This window comes from Drosophila albomicans, unplaced genomic scaffold, assembly GCF_009650485.2.
Source record: "Drosophila albomicans strain 15112-1751.03 unplaced genomic scaffold, ASM965048v2 utg000057l_pilon, whole genome shotgun sequence".
In the NCBI taxonomy this organism is placed as follows: domain Eukaryota; kingdom Metazoa; phylum Arthropoda; class Insecta; order Diptera; family Drosophilidae; genus Drosophila; species Drosophila albomicans.
In genome coordinates this window covers 78,415-100,311 of record NW_026263673.1, presented here as the reverse complement: position 1 = coordinate 100,311, position 21,897 = coordinate 78,415, and the positions used below count along the sequence as shown (strand labels likewise).

General features: G+C 40.5%; 1 protein-coding gene across 1 annotated transcript; it reads right to left on the bottom strand.

Moving 5' to 3' along the window:
* Positions 1–1,512: 1,512 nt before the first annotated feature.
* LOC127566357 (uncharacterized) lies at positions 1,513–6,697 on the bottom strand. The gene is made up of 5 exons (XM_052008384.1): positions 5,928–6,697; positions 5,428–5,863; positions 4,360–5,217; positions 3,370–4,292; positions 1,513–3,310 (listed from the first exon to the last, which is right to left on the bottom strand). Exons 1-5 carry the CDS (start codon positions 6,695–6,697, stop codon positions 1,513–1,515), a joined length of 4,785 nt encoding a protein of 1,594 aa, XP_051864344.1.
* Positions 6,698–21,897: the final 15,200 nt, after the last annotated feature.

The following is a 21,897-nucleotide window of genomic DNA, read 5'->3' as shown; positions in this document are numbered from 1 at the left end:
TGATTTGAATCTGGGAAGCCTTTTTACAACAGCATCAACATGGCAGGTGAGTTTTGCTAAAAGTTGTGTAATAAAATAATAATTTTGTGCCAGCTGCGCAAGTGTATTCTATTATTAATTATTATTATTATTAATTTTGCATCGCAGAGAATAATGAGTCATCGCGTCAGGGAGAGGCAGAGCCGCTATCGCCACCGGATGCACCGGAGCTACTGCCAATATTCCTAAAATAACTAAATCGTCGAATTCTTCAATCGCGCATTAGCCAAACGCTTGGTTGGCTGGAGGAAATCACTGAGAATTCAAACGATTCAGTATTGGCACACGAAGATGGTAAATTGACCACGATGTAGAAGGAGTTGCTATTTACTCCTCAGCAGCAGCAGCCGGAAAGCACAATTGTATACGCGCTGACTGGAAGCAAAGAAAACATTAAAAATATGCTGCATGCGGCAGAAATGTACGGAGTTAAATCTTTCTTTGTACACAAATATTAAACACAACTACCACACAATCCAATTGTCAGTTTAAAAATAAAAAAACATGTTTAGATTTTGTTTTGAAATTCAATTTATTTAGGGATTGCGCTTTTGATGCACATGTGCTATAACCAATCGAAACACGTTTCGATTCGCGTGTGGTCTAAGCCAATATATATAATAATTGTTATTTATTTATTTATATATATATATATATATATACGTTAACACTAAATATTGTTTGCATATTGTTTGCTTGCTGCATATTGTTTATTTTTGTTGAAATCAACGTAAAACCTAAAAATTCGATATATTAATCAAATATTATTAAAAACTAGTCGAAAAAAAATTGTTTCATTTCATATATTCTATATATATTATATATATGTTGTGTAGGGGGGCGACGTTGGGTTAAATAATAACACTTCACTTTTTTCAAATTATCACAACTTGTAACTTTGTATGGAATTTATTCACTTGAAAATATACATGTGGTTTTGTGCAGAAGAAAATTTGAGTTAATTTGCTCTCAACCGTTTCTCCGCTGTCAGCCTCAAGAATCGCTGACACTTCCGGAGTGGGTGGATCCCACGGCACACGCGACACCGGAACGAGTTGGTGCCAGCGGGGCGGTTCTGGTGGGTGGATGTGTGTGACGGCATACTACATGAAACGAAAACAAAAAAGAAACAAACGATTATTGTAATAGCCTCTTTGCAGTGTCAATGACACACGGAACAGGACAGCATAGGACAACACAGGACGACGAATAAGAGTACAGGATAGGATGTTATTCGTCCTTCAGTCCTTCTGACGTGGAGGGGTCAGTCTTGCTGTCCATCGGGAGTAGAATAAGTTTGGCAACGGGTCTTCGGATGGTACCCCGCGCCGTGAGCACATCTACCACTCGGACTTTGGCGTCGGTGCCTGGACACGTCGTCAGCACCCGTCCTAGGCGCCACTCGTTAGAGGGGAGGTTGTCTTCCTTTATGACGACCATGTCACCGATCCGAAGGTTCCGGGTAGGGGATTGTCATTTCGTCCGTTTGTGCAGCTCCTTCAGGTACTCATCTTTCCAACGGAAACAAAATTGTTGGTGAAGAGCCTTCAGTCGCTGCCATCGATTGAGGATGGAGGTGGCCGGTTGGTTAATTGGTGGTTCCAACACCGAAATAAGAGGGCCACCTATGAGGAAATGGCCAGGAGTGAGCGCTAGTAAATCCGACGGATCCTCGGACATAGGGGAAATCGGCCTCGAATTCAGGCAGGCTTCGATTTTAGCGAGAAGAGTGGACAACTCTTCGAACGTATATTTCGAGGTGGATGTCGCCTTGTAAAAGAGTGCCTTAAAACTCTTTACGCCGGCTTCCCATAATCCACCCATAAGCGGGGCGCCCGGCGGGTTGAAGTGCCAGGATAGGCTCTTGTGGGCGTGTTGTGCGATGATGCACTCCCTCGTCGCTTCCAAGAAGTCGTTGGAGATCACCTTGTCAGCTCCAACGAAGGTTTTCCCGTTGTCCGAGTACATTTGGTGTGGACACCCGCGCCGTGCGATGAAACGGGAGAATGCGGCCAGGAATTTCTCCGTCGTGAGATCCGATGTTGCCTCCAAGTGGATCGCCTTCGTGCTGAAGCACACGAAGACGCAGACGTACCCTTTGGTGATGAGGCAGGCTCGGCCAGTGTAGTTCTTTATTTCGAATGGGCCAGCGAAGTCGACTCCAGTGTGCGTGAAAGGTCTCGAGTAGGACGCCCTTTCCTTGGGCAAGTCCCCCATCATTTGGGTCTGCAATCTCTTCTTGTAGATGACGCAAACCTTGCAGGAGTTGATGGTGGATTTAACGAGGACCTTCAATTTTGGAATCCAGAATCTGGAGCGGATCAGCCGCATGACGACTTGGTTACCCCCATGTAAGGATATACGATGGGTGAAACGAACCAGTAGTCGTGCAAAGGACGAGGAATACGAGAGGATGATTGGATGACTCTCATCATAACGCAGCGAGTGGGACGCCCTCAGACGCCCACAGGCCCGTAGAATCCCCTTGCCGTCGAGGAAAGGGTTCAAGTTTCGGATTGAACTTGAGGAAGGAACCTGCTGCTTGGACTGCAGACATTGGTATTCCTGTTGGAAAGTTTGTCGTTGAGCCATGACGATTAGCCGCTCTTGGATCCGTGACAGCTCATCCGCTTGGACCACGGTAGAGCTTGGAACTGCCAACTTCCGACTCCTATCGATGAATCTGAGGACATAGGCGGACGTGCGCAATGCCTTGCCAAACTCAGAGAACTTATTTAGGAAGTCAGGAGTAGGAGGTAACTTAGCGACGTTGCACTTCACCCATTGCTCCAGCAGAGTCTCCGGAATGGGACTTGGAGATGTTGGCCATTGATCCGACGGGAGATGAAGCCACTCTGGTCCATGCCACCACAAAGGATTACACATCAATTCTTGTGGCAGGACACCTCGGCTTGCGAGATCTGCCGGATTGTGCTCGGATCGCACATGCGACCAGTTCTTGGCGTCGCTGGCTTGGACGATCTTGGCCACGCGATTGGCCACAAAGGTTGTCCATCTGCAGGGTGGCTTGTTCAACCAGGCGAGAACAATTGTTGAATCAGTCCAAAAGAAAGTCTGGAAACTTTCTGCTGGCAGATTCAGGAGGAGGGCTGCAGATAACTCAGCCAACAGGACTGCGCCGCAAAGCTCCAGACGTGGCACTGAGAGAGACTTGACAGGAGCCACCTTTGTCTTCGCAGTAGTAAGAGATGTGTGGAAACCTTGTTCGCCGTCTCCACACGGATATAGATCGCTGCTCCGTACGCCCTTTCTGATGCATCACAGAATCCGTGGTACTGGAGCTTCACCCGCGTCTGGAATTGGACCCACCTTGGAATCCGGATCTTGCCCAGAGCAGGATAGCTCTGGAGGTACTCCTTCCATTGGAGTGAAAGATCCGTGGGTAGGTGCTCGTCCCATTCGAGCGTTCTCAGCCAGATCTCCTGCATGAAGATCTTGGCTCGGATAACGAAAGGGGCCAGCCACCCGGCTGGGTCGAAAAGCTTAGCGATTTGCGAGAGCACTTCCCTCTTCGTGTAGGAGTCCTGATGGGCAACTTCTGGTGGCATGAAGAAGAACTCGTCATCGTGAGCTTGCCACCTGATGCCCAGAGTTTTCGCCGTACTAGAGTCTTCGAGTTCGAGGAAGTCTTCTCGTAGTAGATGGTCCTTTGGAATGTCCTTCAGCACGCTCTTATGGTTCGACGTCCACTTCCTCAGCGGAAAGCCAGCACTGTCCAGGGCTGCACACACTTCCGTAATGGTCCGGATGGCCTCTTCTCTTGTGTGTGTCCCCGCTAGGACGTCGTCCACGTACATGTTGTTGGAAATGACACGGCTTGCGAGAGGATACTCCAAGCGTATGTCATCAGCAAGTTGCTGAAGGACTCGTAGAGCCAGGATAGGCGCACAGTTGACACACAATGTCACCGTGTTCAACTCAAAGTCACGGATCACACCGTCCGACGTGCGGAACAGAATTCGTTGGAACGGTGTGTGCTTTGAGTCCATGAGGATTTGGCGATACATCTTCGTTATGTCCGCATTGAACACATATCGATAGTATCGCCATCGTAGGATCTGCAATGTGAGATCCGATTGGAGAATGGGCCCTGAATGAAGGATATCATTCAGACTCTTGCCATTTGAGGATGGACAAGATGCGTTGAAAACGACCCGCACCTTCGTTGTGGTGCTATCTGGTTTGAACACGGCGTGGTGAGGCAGGTAGAAATTAGGAGTCGTGCCAATCGCCTGAGGCGATATGGGTGTCATATGACCCAAGTCCACGTACTCCTGGAGAACGGCATTGTACCTTTACCTTTAGAGAATCGTTTCTTGACAAACAATTCTCGTTCTTGAGGAATTGAGCCAGCGCTATTGATCTGGAATGACCCAGTTCAATGCCATGGGGCTTCCGGAATGGAAGAGTCACCCGATATCTGCCACATTTGCTACGAGAAGTAGTCTTAACGAAGTTTTCTTCGCAAACGAAGTCTGACTCCTTTATCAGCTTCGCTGGAATATCCTCCACCTCCCAAAATTTGGAAAGTAGGCTGTCGAGCTGTTCGTCTGCTTGGAGGGCGACTCTTGTCGAAAACGCAGAAACAGTTGTCGACATACTTTGGGAGACGGGGCCGGTAAGAATCCAGCCAAACACGGTTTCCTGCCCAAGGAGTGAGCCACAAATGTTTGGCCGGGAGCCGCTCAAGATGACCGACGGAAGGATATCCGCGCCAATTAGTATATCGATCTGAGCGCTCTTGTAGAAGTGTGGATCTGCCAGTTCTATCGCTGGTAGATCCTTTAGGAAAGTTCGCGGCATATCGAAGGAGGGCAGTTTGCCTGCCAACTGTGGGATTACGAATGCCGAAGTCTCGCTATGGAGCCTCGGCTTCGTCGGAGAACCAATGCTGAAGTGACATAACTTCGGCGATTGGGCCGCAACTGCGTGATTTAGCCCGGATACCTGGGCTCGCACGGACTGGAAAGGCAACTTAATGCGTTGGAACAAACGCTCAGAAATGAAGGTCGCTTCGGACCCGGAATCAATTAGCGCACGTGCGGTATATGTAGTGCCCAAGTGGCAAACATTGATGACCGCCGTGCCGAGAAGGACATTCTGAGCATTATTGGCAAAGAAATTCTGCACATTTGTTGCCGTCGGATTTTGAGTGGACTGTAAATTGGACGATGAAGAGGCACCATTGTGGGCACTGTCACCCCGATGGAGAAGAGTGTTGTGCCGCCCTTTGCATGTAAAGCAATTGTGCGCACTCGTACACTCTCGGAGTTGGTGACCTCTTGCGAAACAGTTTAAACAGAGACTTTTCTGTTTGATGTATGTCATTCTCTCGTTGACCGACATTTGCAAAAAACGCGGACACACCCGGACAGGGTGATTCTCCTTTGAGCACAAGTCACACGATTTGCCTTTCGGAGTGACTCGGGCCTCAAAGGAGTTGACTCGCTTCGAATTCTGCGGACGGGATGGTCCTGCAGTCGCGATCTGTGAGTTGGCAGTCTGTTTGACGTCCTCAATCGCTTCGAGCGTACGGTAGCGCTCATTGAGGAACGTGCTCATATCCTGCCATGCGGGAATTTTCGCTTTGTCCACCAACGATTGCTCCCACAACGAGAGTGTGAGCTTGGGGAGTTTGGACGAGCAGAGGAAAACGAGGATGCAATCTGCGAACGGGCTACAGACGGAAATGTCTGAATGTTCAAGAGCGGTCAAGCAACGCTGAATCGTGCTCTGCAGCTCCTTGATAGCTGCTCCCGACTCTTGGGTAACCGTGGACAGGTTAAACAGGATCTTCAACTGGCTTGTTATTAACAAGCGCTTGTTCTCAAAACGTTCGCAGAGAGCACCCCAAGCCGACGCGAAACCATCGTTCGTCTACTATTTCATTGGCCTCATCTGCGGTCTTCGAATTCAGATGGAAAAGTTTCTCGACCGGAGTCATCCTTGGATTGTTGACATAGATGGCCGTGAAAAGGTCACGGAAAGTCGGCCACCGCAAGTAATCCCCACGGAACACTTCGGTGTCGACTGGAGGGAGCCGGCAGCCACTGGAGTATACAGGAGGAACGGATGCTTCACTCCTGCTGGACCCGGAAACCTGGGTAATTTGCCCCTTAACACGGGCGAGACACCGCTCCACTGCATAGCAGTGATCGTATTTTGCCTCCATCGCCTGTGTGCCTTCACTGTCGCCGTCTTGATGCAGTGCATCAGCGCATGTGGAATAAGCGGCTTCGACATTGTCCCAGAGGACTTGCAGCCGGTCACGACGGATTTCGTACGTGTGTACATTGTCATCTTCGGCTGCAGGCCCTCTGACCCGACTCTCGAAGTGCACCAGTCTGTCAGAGACGGCGACGAAGTTGCTGAGAGCCATTGCACGGGTTTTGCTAAATTTAGCTTGGACGGAACGGGTAGTTGCCTGACTACGTAGAGCAGTCGAAGATGTACGCAACAGCGGAGTCTTTGCAGAAGCAGACGGCGATGGACGATCGACCTTTACTCGGAGTTGAGCGGCAGGTGTGGCGGATTTGGACCCCGAAGGAGCGGGCGAAGCGGACGACAGGCGACGAGATGTGGTCGGAAGCTTTAACGAGTGTTTTGAGTCCTTTTCGCTCTTTTGGCTCTTGGACATACTATGCTTCGGCAGTCACTTTAGAGTCTTTTCTCAACAAAGACTCACGGTAAAGCGGACAGCCGAAAGCTAGCACAAATGGAAAGGAACTTCGGCTGTCACAGGATAGTGAGCAAAGCCGACACAAGAAAACAGACGAGGAACAAAATCGCTGTTGGAAAAAACAAAAAAAATGTTTAAGTAAAACACAAACAGCAGCGTGAATCTTTATTTCTCGGTGTGATTGCTGCTGTTTATATACGTATACGGAAATGGATAATATATGTGTATATATGTGTGTATATATGTGTATATATATATGTGTAATAATGGATAATATATATGTATATATGTGTGTATATATGTGTATATATATATGTGTAATAGTGGATAATATATGTGTGTATATATGTGTATATATATAGTTTTGTGTTGATTGCCAACTTTCTTGGCTGATACACAAATGCTCTCGTGACACTTGCGTTTTGTTTGTTAATTATTATACGCGGGTTTATGTTTAGTATAATTAATAATAACTTTATTGATTCTTCAGTTAACTCCGCTCTGAGTCGTGATCAGCTTAAGACTAACTTATAATCTAAGCTTTCGAAGCTGTGAAGTTTCGCGAGGTAAAAGCTCACTTATACATCATGTGTACATACATATGGGATTTTATTATGTATGCATGTAAGTATATATGACACCCCGCGCGCAAGTTTCGACAATATCTTTGTTGAAAATTAATTGTATCTTACAATATTTTTATCGAGCTTACATATTAACGTCTTGGTGGTTATATATTCGTTTAACTTGATCCTTATAAATTTTATGATTTGGGTTGTCGACAGATACGAGATAATTACCCTCCTGCTCATAACCTTCGATACGTTTATATTTTGGTTGTGATTTACCTACTTTATTATTTTTGACAAAATCGTTCTTAAAATTATCATTAGATTCTATAGGTTGTTTTGACATAAGCTTTATTTTATTGTCTGCTATCTTTTTAGATAGTTTTTCAATGTCTTCAGAAGAGAGTAAATTATTTAGAATATCGATTGGCCTAATGTTAGTTGTATTATGGATTGTGTTGTTGTATGATATTATAGCCTTTAAAACTTTGTCTTGCACGCTATCTTTGTTGTTAGGATCCGCATTGAATAACCGTATGTGTTCGTTTAAAGTTAGATGAAGGCGTTCAATATCTGAATTTCCAGTTTTTTTGTATGGGGTCGTGAAATGGATCTGGACATCATTGTCCTGGAGGTATTCCTTAATTGTTAGTATATTAAATTCATTGTCCGTAACAATTTTCTTAGGTTTTCCTAGATATTGGAGTCTTAGTTTAATTGCGTTAAGCAGAGAAATCCATGATCGGTCTTTTAAAAAATGTGTTGTTGCATATTTACTTAATTTATCGATTGTAGTAAGGTACATGATATTTCGTTGTGGAAACCATATATCCATATGAATTATATCATTCAGTTTTTCAGATGATTCGGTTATACAATAATTATATCTGATTGGGCGGCGATCATATTTAGCTGTGTTGCATATATTGCAGTTTATTAATATACTTTTGAATTTCTTTTAACAAATTAGGGTAATAATATAATTGCTTAATTTCTAACAAAATTTCATTTATGCCCCTGTGGTTGTTTTTTTAAGTGTTCATTTTCTATAATTTTTAACATTTTCTCTCTATCTGTAACGTCTTTTAATAGTATACATGATTTCAGAACTCTTAAATTTGTATTGTTGGAGAAATATTGTCTATAGTTTTCTTGGAACATTAAATATAATTTTGTGTCTTCGCAATAAATTACAACTAATCCTTTTTCGGGTATTATTTCTTGCATGACTTTTAACAATTTTTCGGCATCGCCTTTTGTTTTAACAATGTGTCTAACTTTCTTTTTGTACAAGATCTTTGTGGATCGTGAATCGTTTTCACCAATGTTAAGTATTATTTGAATTTTAAAAATATTTAGACATTTTTCGGTAATTGGGATAAAGTTTCGATCGTCCGATATTGCAGTGTGGATGGTTTCAATATCGTCCAACTCGGCTATTAAATAATTTTATTAGCTGTTCGGAGAAATCCTGATTTTCATCTACGACGTTTAAGACGTTGATGCGGAGATTGTTTTCTATTTCGGCCAAAAAAATATCTTCTCTATCTATCTCGAGGCTGTCTTCGTCTGCTTTTGTGCTATTGGAGCTTGGGATTCTACTGAGGCCATCCGCCAGAGCGTTTTCTTTTCCTTTGATAAAGCTTATATCGAAATCAAACTCATTTAACTGAATTTTCCAACGTTGAAGTTTTAGGGTTTGGCTCTTTTAAATTGTTTAGCCAAACCAAAGGTTTATGGTCTGTTTTTATCACAAATTTCCTTCCGTACAGGTAATGCTTAAAATATCTGGTTGCCCAGTAAATGGCTAGGAGCTCTTTCTCGATCGTACTATAGTTTAGTTCGTGAGTTTTGAGCATTCGACTCGCATAGTAAATGACTTTATCGTCTTGCATTAAGACCGCTCCTAACGCATAGTTGCTTGCGTCCGTGACGATCGAGTAAATAGTTTTTTAAAGTCGGGGTATACTACAATTGGTTCGCTTGTGATTAGTAATTTAAGTTTATCAAATGCCTCTACGAAGTCTTCATCTTCTAAGTTTACTCTCGAATTTTTCTTCAAATATTTTATAAGAGGCTGTGCAATTTTTGAATAATCTTTTATGTACCGTCTTAAATACCCTGCCATGCCCAAGAAACTTTTAATCTCTTTTTGATTTGATGGTAGTTTGATTTTGTTAATTGCTTCGATTTTGTTTTTAGTAGGTTTTAGTCCTTCTTGATTCACTATGTGACCTAAAAACTCGATTTCTTGTTTTGCAAATTGACACTTGTCAATCTGGAGTTTTAGGTTTGATTTCAATAGACAATCAAATATGGCCTTGATATGTTCAACATGTTCTTCTATGCTCTTAGAAAAAAATGAGAACATCGTCCATATATACCAAACATATGTGTCCTATGAATGGCCTAAGTACGTTATTCATAAGGCGTTGGAATGTGGACGGAGCGTTTCTTAATCCAAATGGCATACGCAAGAATTCGTAGTGCCCACTGGATGTAGAAAATGCTGTCTTATGTATGTCATCCGGATCCATCTCGATTTGGTAAAACCCTTTAGCGAGATCTAAGCTTGTGAAAAACTTACATCCACCTAATTTGTCAAAAATCTCGTCAATATTGGGTATAGGAAAACGATCCTCGATTGTCTCTTTATTTAATTTACGGTAGTCGATAACTAACCGCCACTTCTTAAGATTTGAGGCATCTGTCTTCTTCTGGACCACCCATAACGGACTATATAGTCCATACTATTATAGTGTCTAATTATTCTTTGCTCGAGCATCTCGTCTATTTGCCTGTTAACCTCCTCAGTATGGATCTCAGGATATTTGTAAGCTTTTGAGTAACATGGAATATCGTTTCTTGTTTTAATGCTATGTTTGACTTCGTTAGTAAAGGTCAGATTTTGATAGTTCCTATAAAAGAGGCAATCATATTCATGTACAAGCTCTTCTAGCAAAGCTTTTGATTCCTGATTGATATCGATTTTTTTGGATTGAGTTATTAAGACTTATAAGTTTGTGTGTTATATTAATGTCGTCTTGTATGAAAAGTTTTAGAGTGACGTTATTAATTATTAACTTCCTGTTAGGATAATCTATGACGGCATTTAAATCGTTTAGAAGGTTCCCTCCTATTAGCCCGTCGAAATTTTGATGAAAATTATATTCGAGGAATTCACACCAATAATTTTTTATATTAAATTCCTTAAATGATGGGAATCTACATAATTTTTTTATTTTAATTTCGTTTCCTAGAGCTCGTATTTTTATATCAACATTGGTTTTCCATTTTGGGTTACAGACGTTTTCGTTAATGATGCTGAACTCTGCTCCAGTATCTATAACGAAAAGTAGTGTCCTAACGTGAGTTTTAATTTCTATATAGGGTAATCTTCTGACCCTACCGATTGAAAATTTCCACTCGATTGATTAATTTCCATTGGTTCCAAAGACATTTTATTTTGCCCAGAGGACTGGCTGTTTCGGCTATTTGTTGACATTTTTGAGCATGCGCTAGCTGAAGTGTCTTTTGCCTGTTTTTGGCTATCTTGGAACCTTGAGTTGGTACTGAGTTTATTATTGCGAGGTTTGAAGTGGGTTTGCTGGCCTTTATTAGAATCGTCCGTCTGAGGTACTAGTTGCTCATTAGAATTTTGATTGTCATCACTGAAATTTGACCTGTAGTTTGGTTTACTATTTTTATTAGCTTTCCGGAAAGGGCCGTTAAACGTATAATTCTGATGTCTAGCATCCTCGATGATTTTATAGGCCCCATCTAATGTTTCTGGGTTTCTAGCGAAAATCATAGTCTTAGTCGGCTCTGGCAAGTTATCTCTAAAATACTCGCAAGGCAATTCTGTTTACTTCGCCTGTGCTGTATGTCTCATCGTTGTGTGTATGTATACGATTATGCAAGCGATTTTGCAACATCGTTAATTTTGTCATAATATTGTTCTATTGTACCGTCTACCCTACACATTTTAAGCATGTCCATTAAGTTATCGCTGTTTTCTTTTTCTCCTTATCTTGCTCTGCGTGTTACGTAAAGTGATTTTATCACGTGTGCGCTTTGTATTTAACGTTGTCCAATACTATATTTTTTTCCTCTGTTAATGTAAAATATAGTACTAAAACACGCAATTTTAGAATTTATAGTTGTCGATATTAGGTAGCTGTAGTTTTTATGTTTTAAATCCTCGTCGCCAGTTTTGTGTTGATTGCCAACTTTCTTGGCTGATACACAAATGCTCTCGTGACACTTGCGTTTTTGTTTGTTAATTATTATACGCGGGTTTATGTTTAGTATAATTAATAATAACTTTATTGATTCTTCAGTTAACTCCGCTCTGAGTCGTGATCAGCTTAAGACTAACTTATAATCTAAGGTTTCGAAGCTGTGAAGTTTCGCGAGGTAAAAGCTCACTTATACATCATGTGTACATACATATGGGATTTTATTATGTATGCATGTAAGTATATATGACAATATATGTGTAATAATGGATAATATATATATATATTATATGCAACAATGGATTTGTAACTACTGTATAGTTTCAATATTTGCGGAACATATACGGAGTGTATATGTGTGTAAGTGTCGTGTATGGAAAAAGTACGTGTGTGTATGTGTGTTGTGTGTGGATGTATATATGTCGTATGTATATACATATATATATATATATATATGGAGTGTAGTGGATCTACGCACGTTTGCTATGAGAGGAGCAACTCTCTTGTTATTTGAATATAACCAATAGAAGAGCGCTTGCCTACACAGGAGTGTGTTAAAAGAAAACAGACAAACGCGATACAACAGAAAAAGAAATAGCAAAGTACACACAACCGCGGCCAAAAACGGAAAATATTTGCGAACTCTTTTAAACTTTATAGATACGTACACATACATATACATATAAGGATATATACATATATATATATACTGTGCCAAGTATACACAAAGTAGAAAAGATGGCTGAGAAAATGCCGGTCGAACGCTTATGTACTTATATATATGCTGTGTCACATATATATAAGGTACAAGGAAAAAAATATGGCGCGAACACGACACTTGCACAAATGTATGAAGGAAAAAAAAGTGTATTACTTATCTTGTCAACCAATTGCTTGCTGGGGTCGAGCGATATCCAATCCGGCTCGAAGGACCAAAATGTGTAGGGGGGCGACGTTGGGTTAAATAATAACACTTCACTTTTTTCAAATTATCACAACTTGTAACTTTGTATGGAATTTATTCACTTGAAAATATACATGTGGTTTTGTGCAGAAGAAAATTTGAACATATGTAGAAGGCGGAGTATGAAAAAGCACTAAAAGGGGCAGGGTGACCATCTTCAGAGGAAAACCAAGAACAGTGTGACTGTGCGTGTGACGGTGTCATATATATATATACTAGCTTTGTCGCTATCGATAACTTTCGATCGCGACCACACTGTCAGCTGGCCTGAGTGGTCACACCTGCAGTCATCTGGCATCAACAATCTCTATAATTGAAAGTTGAGTTATTTTCATATTTTTTTCCGTTTTGTTTTTTTTTCTTTCTTGCATACAATTTACTTAATAATATTTACAATTAGAATGCGCCACAAGAACACACGCAATATATAGGCGTATCTTAAATAACCCACGACATCCACCAATGTATGTAAAACTATATCAACATTGTATCTTGAAAAACTCCCATAGCCGAAACATATTGTATTACTATAAGAGTAAGAAACAATAAAAATTTTCTTCTGCCCTCTGCCGGCTGACGGATGAGTTCCTTATCAACAAAATACTAAAATACCACTTGAGAATTGCAATAGGCAAATAAGTAAAATTTACTATTTACGTTTTTAATTTATGTAAACAAACCTGCAAGTTTGCCACACAAATTTGTAATTGGAGAACGAAATATTGAATTTTTTAAGCTGATCATGCCAATAACATAAACAAGTTAGAAAGCTACAGTCGAATGTGCTCGACTGTGAGATACATAACTGCAACCCTTTTTAATAAAAAGAAAATATTGCGGTATTATTTTCTAAACATACGAAAAATACTAAAAATATACCAAATGGTATATTTGGTATATCGATATAGTACCACATTCAAAATATACCATAGACGGCACAAAACACCAGATTGTCAGCCAAAGCAACTCAGACCCCTAGTAAGTAGACGTTTTTGCCATACAAAAGTATTTCTTTAATAAATTCGACAATTTCTATCTGATCGCAACTAAATTTTCAGGAATCATAACTGCTATAGTTATTATCGTATGTACCAAAATTTTGATTTGCGGGGGCGGAAGTGGGCGTGGCAAAAATTTGAAACAAACTTGATCTGCGTGCCTACATCGAACATGTCGAAAAAAAATTATAGCTCTATCTCTTATAGTCTCTGAGATCCAGTGTTTCATACGGACAGACGGACAGACACACAGACGGACAGACGGACATGGCTAGATCGTTTCGGCTGTTGACGCTGATCAAGAATATATATACTTTATAGGGTCGGAGATGCCTCCTTCTACCTGTTACATACATTTCCTTCCGGCACAAAGTTATAATACCCTTCTACCCTATGGGTAGCGGGTATAAACAGCCAAGATTGTCCAGCACGATCTTCACGATCTCCAACCTCGATCTAATTTCAACTCAGAAAAATCCACAACCTGTCGGGCTTGCAAACCACCAGCAGAGCCAACGCGGTCCTTCTGCAGGCGCCATTTAACTGCAAACATCTAGAATGCGAGCAATTGTTGTTGTCCTCTTCTTCGAGACTTTCGTCGCGGCAAAACAAAATTGGCGTGCGCTAGCTGCTCGTTTGCGAGGCAACCGCCCGTTGCAAAACTTCACATGCATACACATACTGATATAGGCGAGCATGTAGATACATACACGCATACATAGAAACGAAAGCAGAGCGCAACGAAATACACCCGTGATCATCGATCCGCAATTGATCTGCGACTGAACTGAATAGCAAATTATACTTATTTGCCTTTTGCAATTCTCAAGTGGTTCTAGTTTCGGTTTGATTGGAGTCTCTCTAGTGGTTGTCGCTAACATGAACGATGGATCAGTAGCTGGGGGTGATGCCTCAGGTTCTGGGTCCGCTATGTGCGGACCAGTCATTGTGCCAATCCGAACACAAGGTTCCAAAAGTGCCTCCAATGCCTACAGACAGATACAGGAGCTCACTCCGCTTATTATCGAATGACAATCCCGAAAACGCCGATGGTGACAATAGCAACTTCCGAGAGGCTAGAGGCTCCTAAAAATCCGAACACAAGGCTCCAAAAGCGCCTCCAAATTAACCCACCAATTCATGTAAAACTATATCAACACTGTACCTTAAAATTCAGCCTATTGTTGTTTGTTTTTTTTTTTGTACTTGTGAATGTAATGCAACTGCTAGAAAAATAATAAACAAATATATAATTTATTTATTCAATACTGAATTAAGAAATAATAATTTCGCGAAGTAGTTAACCTACTTCTCTTTTCTGTAGAAGTAGCATCAGCCATAGAAAAAAGACGCTCTGCCCGGTACCGAAGTGCCAATAAGGAAACAATACAATACAATATATCATATAGCTCAGCTTTAAATTCTGAAGCTATTAGTAGTATATTTGCAATATTTCAACTTTTTCTCGGATTATAGTGTCGCGAATATTTTGTAGTATAATTGTTTCTTCGTCGCAGCATGCTCAACTCTTATCTTTAATTAATAATAGTGCGCAGCGAAGGAAAGGGCTATTGGTATAAGCAAGACCACTACCCCCAAAGCCGGCGAGCTAGAGCCGGACTCTAAGGCGTGCCCCGCAAATACCGATAGCCCTGTCGGCTTGTGCTTCCTTTTCGTTTCACGTTACAATTGTTTTCATTAGAGTTTTTAGCATATTTTGGTCTAGGAGAGACCAAAATTTCCCGTTTGAGACTATTGACGGTTTCAAATTTAGTGTTGTTGGCGTAAACTCGCCTAGCTAGGATTCTCAATGATTAAGGTTAGGAGAGCAAGCTGGCCAATCTAAAACATTTACGGAATGCTTGTTTAAAAACCGTTGCGTTTCTTTGCTTTTATGGATTGATGCATTATCCTGCATAAAAAATGTCGCAGAAGACCTCTAACACTTTTTGTATTCTGTGCTATTCATGCGAGAGCTTGTGAAACACAGATTAAGCGTTCCAGGCACATGGAAGGCTCCCCAAACCATAGCGTATCCACCTCCGAAATTGCGCCTTGAGAACATAAGTGGATCTTTACGCAAATCTCATATGGACTATCCAGATTAAATTTTTTCTCATCAGAAAAAAATGATCTAAGTGACAAATATTGATTAAATTTGTATAATCCAAATGAAGTTGAAATTCCACACCGAGGCTCAGTTGGTTTCCAAATTCTTTTCAGCAAAATGAAGGCGTGCTTCTTTGTGTTTGGGTTTTAGGAATGAAGCCTCTCCTTACAATATATTCCGAGGCTTGCAACGTTCGCCAGATAGTCATCCGAGACACAGGACGACTGCAAGACGTGGCAAGTGAGGCGCATGATAGAAAAGAATTGCTTTCTTTTTTTAATATGAGTCGTCTGTCACGATCGGACAGCTTGGATTTTCTGCCGGAGCTACGTTTAACACCATATCCATCCATATCGCTTAAAAATTTGGTGATAACATAGCGTGTTCGACCCATTATGGTCGATATTTTGCTAATATTGAATCCGGCATCGTTCCCTTTTCTCTTTTCTTCATCACTTAATAAGCAACCACGCGGCATTTTATTCAAAACTTATTAAATGTTTAACAAACCTTGAAAGTAAACAAATTCGTTGAAAAACAAAAGGTGCGTTATTGAGGCCGAATGGCATAGATAGAAACTTGTACTGACCATCTAGAGTCACAAACGCCGGATACTCGATAGAATCTGAATGTAAAGGAATTTGGTAATATTCCTGTGTGTGAATTCAACTCTCTAAAGTCAACACAAAGTCTGTCCGAACCATTTTTTCTTAACCAATAATATAGGGCTTGCATAAGGTGAGCAGCTTGGCCTAATTATATTGCATTTTAGCAGTTCATTAATTTTTTCCCGAACGAAATCTCGCTAGCATGGACTTAAACGATATGGCCTTCTTTTTACGATTTCTGTTGGATCAATCAACCTAATTTTCATTTCACCAATTCTGATTTTAATATTTGGGATACCAGTTAAAAATTAATCTGAGTACTTTGCTAACAATTAATTTTTACTTATCCCTCAAGCTCAGTATTAATATCGGCTGGCTCATTGGCGGTACGTAAAGTAACTACTTTGGTCCTTGAAATTTTAAATTGGTTGGATAAAATAACAATATCAAGACCCTGATTTAGTATTTCACGGCCAATTACAATGTCGTTTTGCATATGGGTAATTCCATGGCGATATTTGTCCCGTGCGAGACTATTTACAGTGCACTGCATTGAAAATGACATAAACTGAAACAATTTTAAAAATAAGTTAATGATATTCTTAAAGCTCTAGATAAGCACTATATTTAGAGCTAAGATTGATTTTAGGAACTTGTATAATTTCGTTCATTTTTGGGTTTTGCGTACGAATTGGTTAATTTTTGCAATTATCACAACAGAAAACAAAACAGAACGAAAATTCCAAAACCATTCTTAGCTCTAATTAAAATACTTATCTAGAGCTATAAAAATAAACTTTTTTTATTTTCAAGTATCAAGTCAGCCAAAGGGAAATTTAAATTTCCCTCGGCTGCGCTCTGGAACGTGTACTTGACGTGTCCACCAGACAGTCTGGTGTCCAGGTAATGCAGAAAATACTGTGTTTAGATTCTAGTGCGTAGTTCGGAATATTCAAAATAAAAATACGCTCAAAAATATGTGCAGTAAATAAAATGTTTATTGTAATTCCAATTCCAAAATTTATTTAAACTAATCCAAAGAGTACTTAAATTTACATATATAAACAGTTTTACTTACCTATAACTAAATGATCTAATAGCTAAAAGAAAAAATAATTTATTTCGCCGTTTTCTATATTCTTTGCTCTGGACAATGCCTTATAGTTTCTATTTTTATCATCCCACACAGCCTTTTCGTGGTCCTTAAAACTGTAAGTATATGTAAATACAAATATATTTCTTAATTTAAATCAGATTAGAATAGTAGCTTAAAACAAGTAAGAAAGTTACAGTCGAGTATGCTCAACTGTAAGATACCCGCTACCTATTTTTAATAAAGGCAAAATATTGAGGTATTTTCAAAATTTACCAAAATACTAAAATACTAAAATTAATACTAAAAATATACCAAATGGTATGTTTGGTATATCGATATAGTACACCTTTCAAAATATACCATAGACGGCACAATGTACCAGATTGTCGGCCAAAGCAACTAAAACCCCTAGTAAGTTGGCGTTTTTGCCCATACAAAAGTATTTCTTTAATAACTTCCACAAATTTGAACTGATCGCAACCGAATTTTCAGAAATCATAAGTGCACCAATGCACTAAGCTGCCGGAATTTCGCATTTAAAGGGCAGCCTTTGGAGCATCTTATGATGTCTCTGGCATGCCCGATATATAGTGCGATTGTCGCGAGGGCCAACGCTAGACATTAAAATGGCCAGCAAAGTCCTTCAGTTGAACTGCCAGCGCTCATATGCAGTTATGTGCGATGTGGGCAATATGATGTGTGAGAGAGGCAGTGTAGTGGCTCTGCTGCAGGAGCCGTATGCAACTGATGGTTGCGTACGTGGCATAACCGCGCATATGCGCGCTGCAACACCGAATTTTGACATTTGGAATCATTTCGAGGATATAAACGTCATTCGTAGTTTGAGAACGCATCTATTGAAATTAGGGTTGTCGAAAATTTTAAAAAATATCGTATCGATGATATTTTTTTTATCAAATAAAATGATAATAATATTTCTAAATATCACCGAAAAATATTTATATATTTGATATTTTTGATTTTTTTTAATAAAAATGTTTTTTCCTGGATAATAAAAAGAAAACAAGTTTTATAAACTTACATTTTTTAATTATATTATTAATCAATATATATATACATACATGTCTTATGTCTTATATGTATCTAAATGTAACATCAAGCCCAATTGGCAGAATTTAAAGATTTTAAAAACACTCTTTGCTTTACGTGTATGTCCGTCATTCAGCTCCTAGCATCGCAAGCTACACATTTTATTGCGGATGCCAACCGCTCTGAAGCCACCGAGCTACCTGGAGTGATAAGATGTCGCATGGCCATGGTCGCCCTATGGGATTTCCACACCTCCAGCGGGTTACATTCCCACGCAGCTTGGGGCAAGCTAATGTATAGTTTCAGCTCCTTATTTTGCTCCGACACACCGCTCAATTCTTTTGTGATTGAGTGATTGTGTGCGCTCATGAAATCGTCAAAACAGTCTTCCGGTTTTGTGACATCGGAAATCTGTAAAAAATTTAAATAATTTATTTATTATATATTTAAGTATGTGTTTTTATTATAATTAGCAAAATTTTAAATGTTATAATATTAAGCCTATTAGTTTTACTGATTAGTCAATTAGTTAATTTAAATTAAATTAAATTAGTTAAATTTTAACTTGATGACATACCCTTCCCTTAAGAGGCAACTTATTGATTTCAAGTGTAATTTCAGCAATGGCATCCTTTACCGCTAAAGGCGCCAAATATTTTTTTAAACCTAGGGTCTAAAAAAGTTGCATTAGTCTGCAACGCCTGAAACCTCCTTTCAGAAATTCTGATGAGCGCCTCCTTGGCTCGTTTGCCTTCCTTCGTCTCCATTTCCAATGTTTTAATTTTAGCTGCTAACATTGAAATAAGTAGTATTACTAAACTTAAATTTACGTAATTTTCGCCACTTATTTGCTCTGTTGCTTTTTTAAAAGGTTGAAGGAGACTACATAAGTCTCGACATATCGTTAGCTCTGACACATTGAGCATTTCGGGGAGTCCTTTGACACGTTCTGATTTGTGTAGCAAAATAAGAGCCACCTTGTTGGCTAAGCCTAAAAAGGACTCCATCATGTCCAGGCAAGAGTTCCATCTGGTGTCAACATTTTGTATGAGGGTCTTGGTTTTTCCCTCGGGAATTCCCTCGTCCGTTTGGGCCTTTCTTAGTTGGTCCATCATAGCTCACAACGAATGCACTTCGCGGTGCCGCCTGTTATGTTTGTGTAATTTGATTTAACATTCATTTTTCCCTTTATTCTTCTGTCAAATTTCAAATTTAATTTAAGTTTAAATTGAAAGTTTCAATCGACGCTTTGAATTTAGAGTGATCAAGGAAAAAATATCAAAAAATATCAAAAAAAAAATATCGTGATCTCGATATTTGGGCAAAAAAATATCACGATATAAATATATCATTTTTAGAAAAAATATCGATATATTGATATATTATCATGTCCAAGCAAGAGTTCCATCTGGTGTCAACATTTTGTATGAGGGTCTTGGTTTTTCCCTCGGGAATTCCCTCGTCCGTTTGGGCCTTTCTTAGTTGGTCCATCATAGCTCACAACGAATGATTTAACATTCATTTTTCCCTTTATTCTTCTGTCAAATTTCAAATTTGATTTAAGTTTAAATTGAAAGTTTCAATCGACGCTTTGAATTTAGAGTGACCAAGGACCCTAATTGAAATATACCAATTTGGTATTTCTCATTACAAAAGATTCTTGAACAACCGTGAACTGGTCACACTAAAATTGTTTCGCTCTCTGCTCTCTGCTCTTTAAGCTCTCTTTCCTTTTGTATTTTTGACATAGAACGGACAACTTGTACAAGTGAAGAAATATAACAAGAATTAATTTAAAACAAAACAACCACTCACCTTATTTAATTGATTTGAATCTGGGAAGCCTTTTTACAACAGCATCAACATGGCAGGTGAGTTTTGCTAAAAGTTGTGTAATAAAATAAAAATTTTGTGGAAGCTGCGCAAGTGTACCGCGATTATTATTATATTATTAATTATTATTATTATTAATTTTGCATCGCAGAGAATAATGAGTCATCGCGTCAGGGAGAGGCAGAGCCGCTATCGCCACCGGATGCACCGGAGCCACTGTCAATATTCCTAAATCAATCGCGCCAAACGCTTGGTTGGCTGGAGGAAATCACTGAGAATTCAAACGATTCAGTATTGGCACACGTAGATGGTAAATTGACCACGATGCAGAAGGAGTTGCTATTTACTCCTCAGCAGCAGCAGCCGGAAAGCACAATTGTATACGCGCTGACTGGAAGCGAAGAAAACATTAAAAATATGCTGCATGCGGCAGAAATGTAAGGAGTTAAATCTTTCTTTGTACACAAATATTAAACACAACTACCACACAATCCAATTGTCAGTTTAAAAATAAAAAAATAAATAAAAACCATGTTTAGATTTTGTTTTGAAATTCAATTTATTTAGGGATTGCGCTTTTGATGCACATGTGCTATAACCAATGGCAACGGGTCTTCGGATGGTACCCCGCGCTGTGAGCACATCTACCACTCGGACCTTGGCGTCGGTGCCTGGACACGTCGTCAGCACCCGTCCTAGGCGCCACTCGTTAGAGGGGAGGTTGTCTTCCTTTATGACGACCATGTCACCGATCCGAAGGTTCCGGGTAGGGGATTGCCATTTCGTCCGTTTGTGCAGCTCCTTCAGGTACTCATCTTTCCAACGGAAACAAAATTGTTGGTGAAGAGCCTTCAGTCGCTGCCATCGATTGAGGATGGAGGTGGCCGGTTGGTTAATTGGTGGTTCCAACACCGAAATAAGTGGGCCACCTACGAGGAAATGACCAGGAGTGAGCGCTAGTAAGTCCGAAGGGTCCGCGGGCATAGGGGAAATCGGCCTCGAATTCAGGCAGGCTTCGATCTTAGCGAGAAGAGTGGACAACTCTTCGAACGTATACTTCGCGGTGGATGTCGCCTTGTAAAAGAGTGCCTTGAAACTCTTTACGCCGGCTTCCCATAATCCACCCATAGCGGGGCGCCCGGCGGGTTGAAGTGCCAGGATAGGCTCTTGTGGGCGTGTTGTGCGATGATGCACTCCCTCGTCGCTTCCAAGAAGTTGTTGAAGATCACTTTGTCAGCTCCAACGAAGGTATTCCCGTTGTCCGAGTACATCTGGTATGGACACCCGCGCCGTGCGATGAAACGGGAGAATGCGGCCAGGAATTTCGTGCTGAAGCACACGAAGACGCAGACATACCCTTTGGTGATGAGGCAGGCTCGGCCAGTGTAATTTTTTATTTCGAATGGGCCAGCGAAGTCGACTCCAGTGTGCGTGAAAGGTCTCGAGTAGGACGCCCTTTCCTTGGGCAAGTCCCCCATCATTTGGGTCTGCAGTCTCTTCTTGTAGATCACGCAAACCTTGCAAGAGTTGATGGTGGATTTGACGAGGACCTTCAATTTTGGAATCCAGAATCTGGAACGGATCAGCCGCATGACGACTTGGTTACCCCCATGTAAGGATATACGATGGGTGAAACGAACCAAGAGTCGTGCAAAGGACGAGGAATACGAGAGGATGATTGGATGATTCTCA

Bases quoted from the DNA above. Each gene is read 5' to 3' on its own strand.
- LOC127566357 (XM_052008384.1), bottom strand. From the start codon at position 6,697: ATGTCCAAGAGCCAAAAGAGCGAAAAGGACTCAAAACACTCGTTAAAG. The intron at 4,293-4,359 runs GTAAAGGTACAA...ATATCGCCTCAG, and splicing joins CAAGAAACGATTCTCTAAAG to GCGATTGGCACGACTCCTAA. The intron at 3,311-3,369 runs GTGGGTCCAATT...GTGATGCATCAG, and splicing joins GGCAAGATCCGGATTCCAAG to AAAGGGCGTACGGAGCAGCG.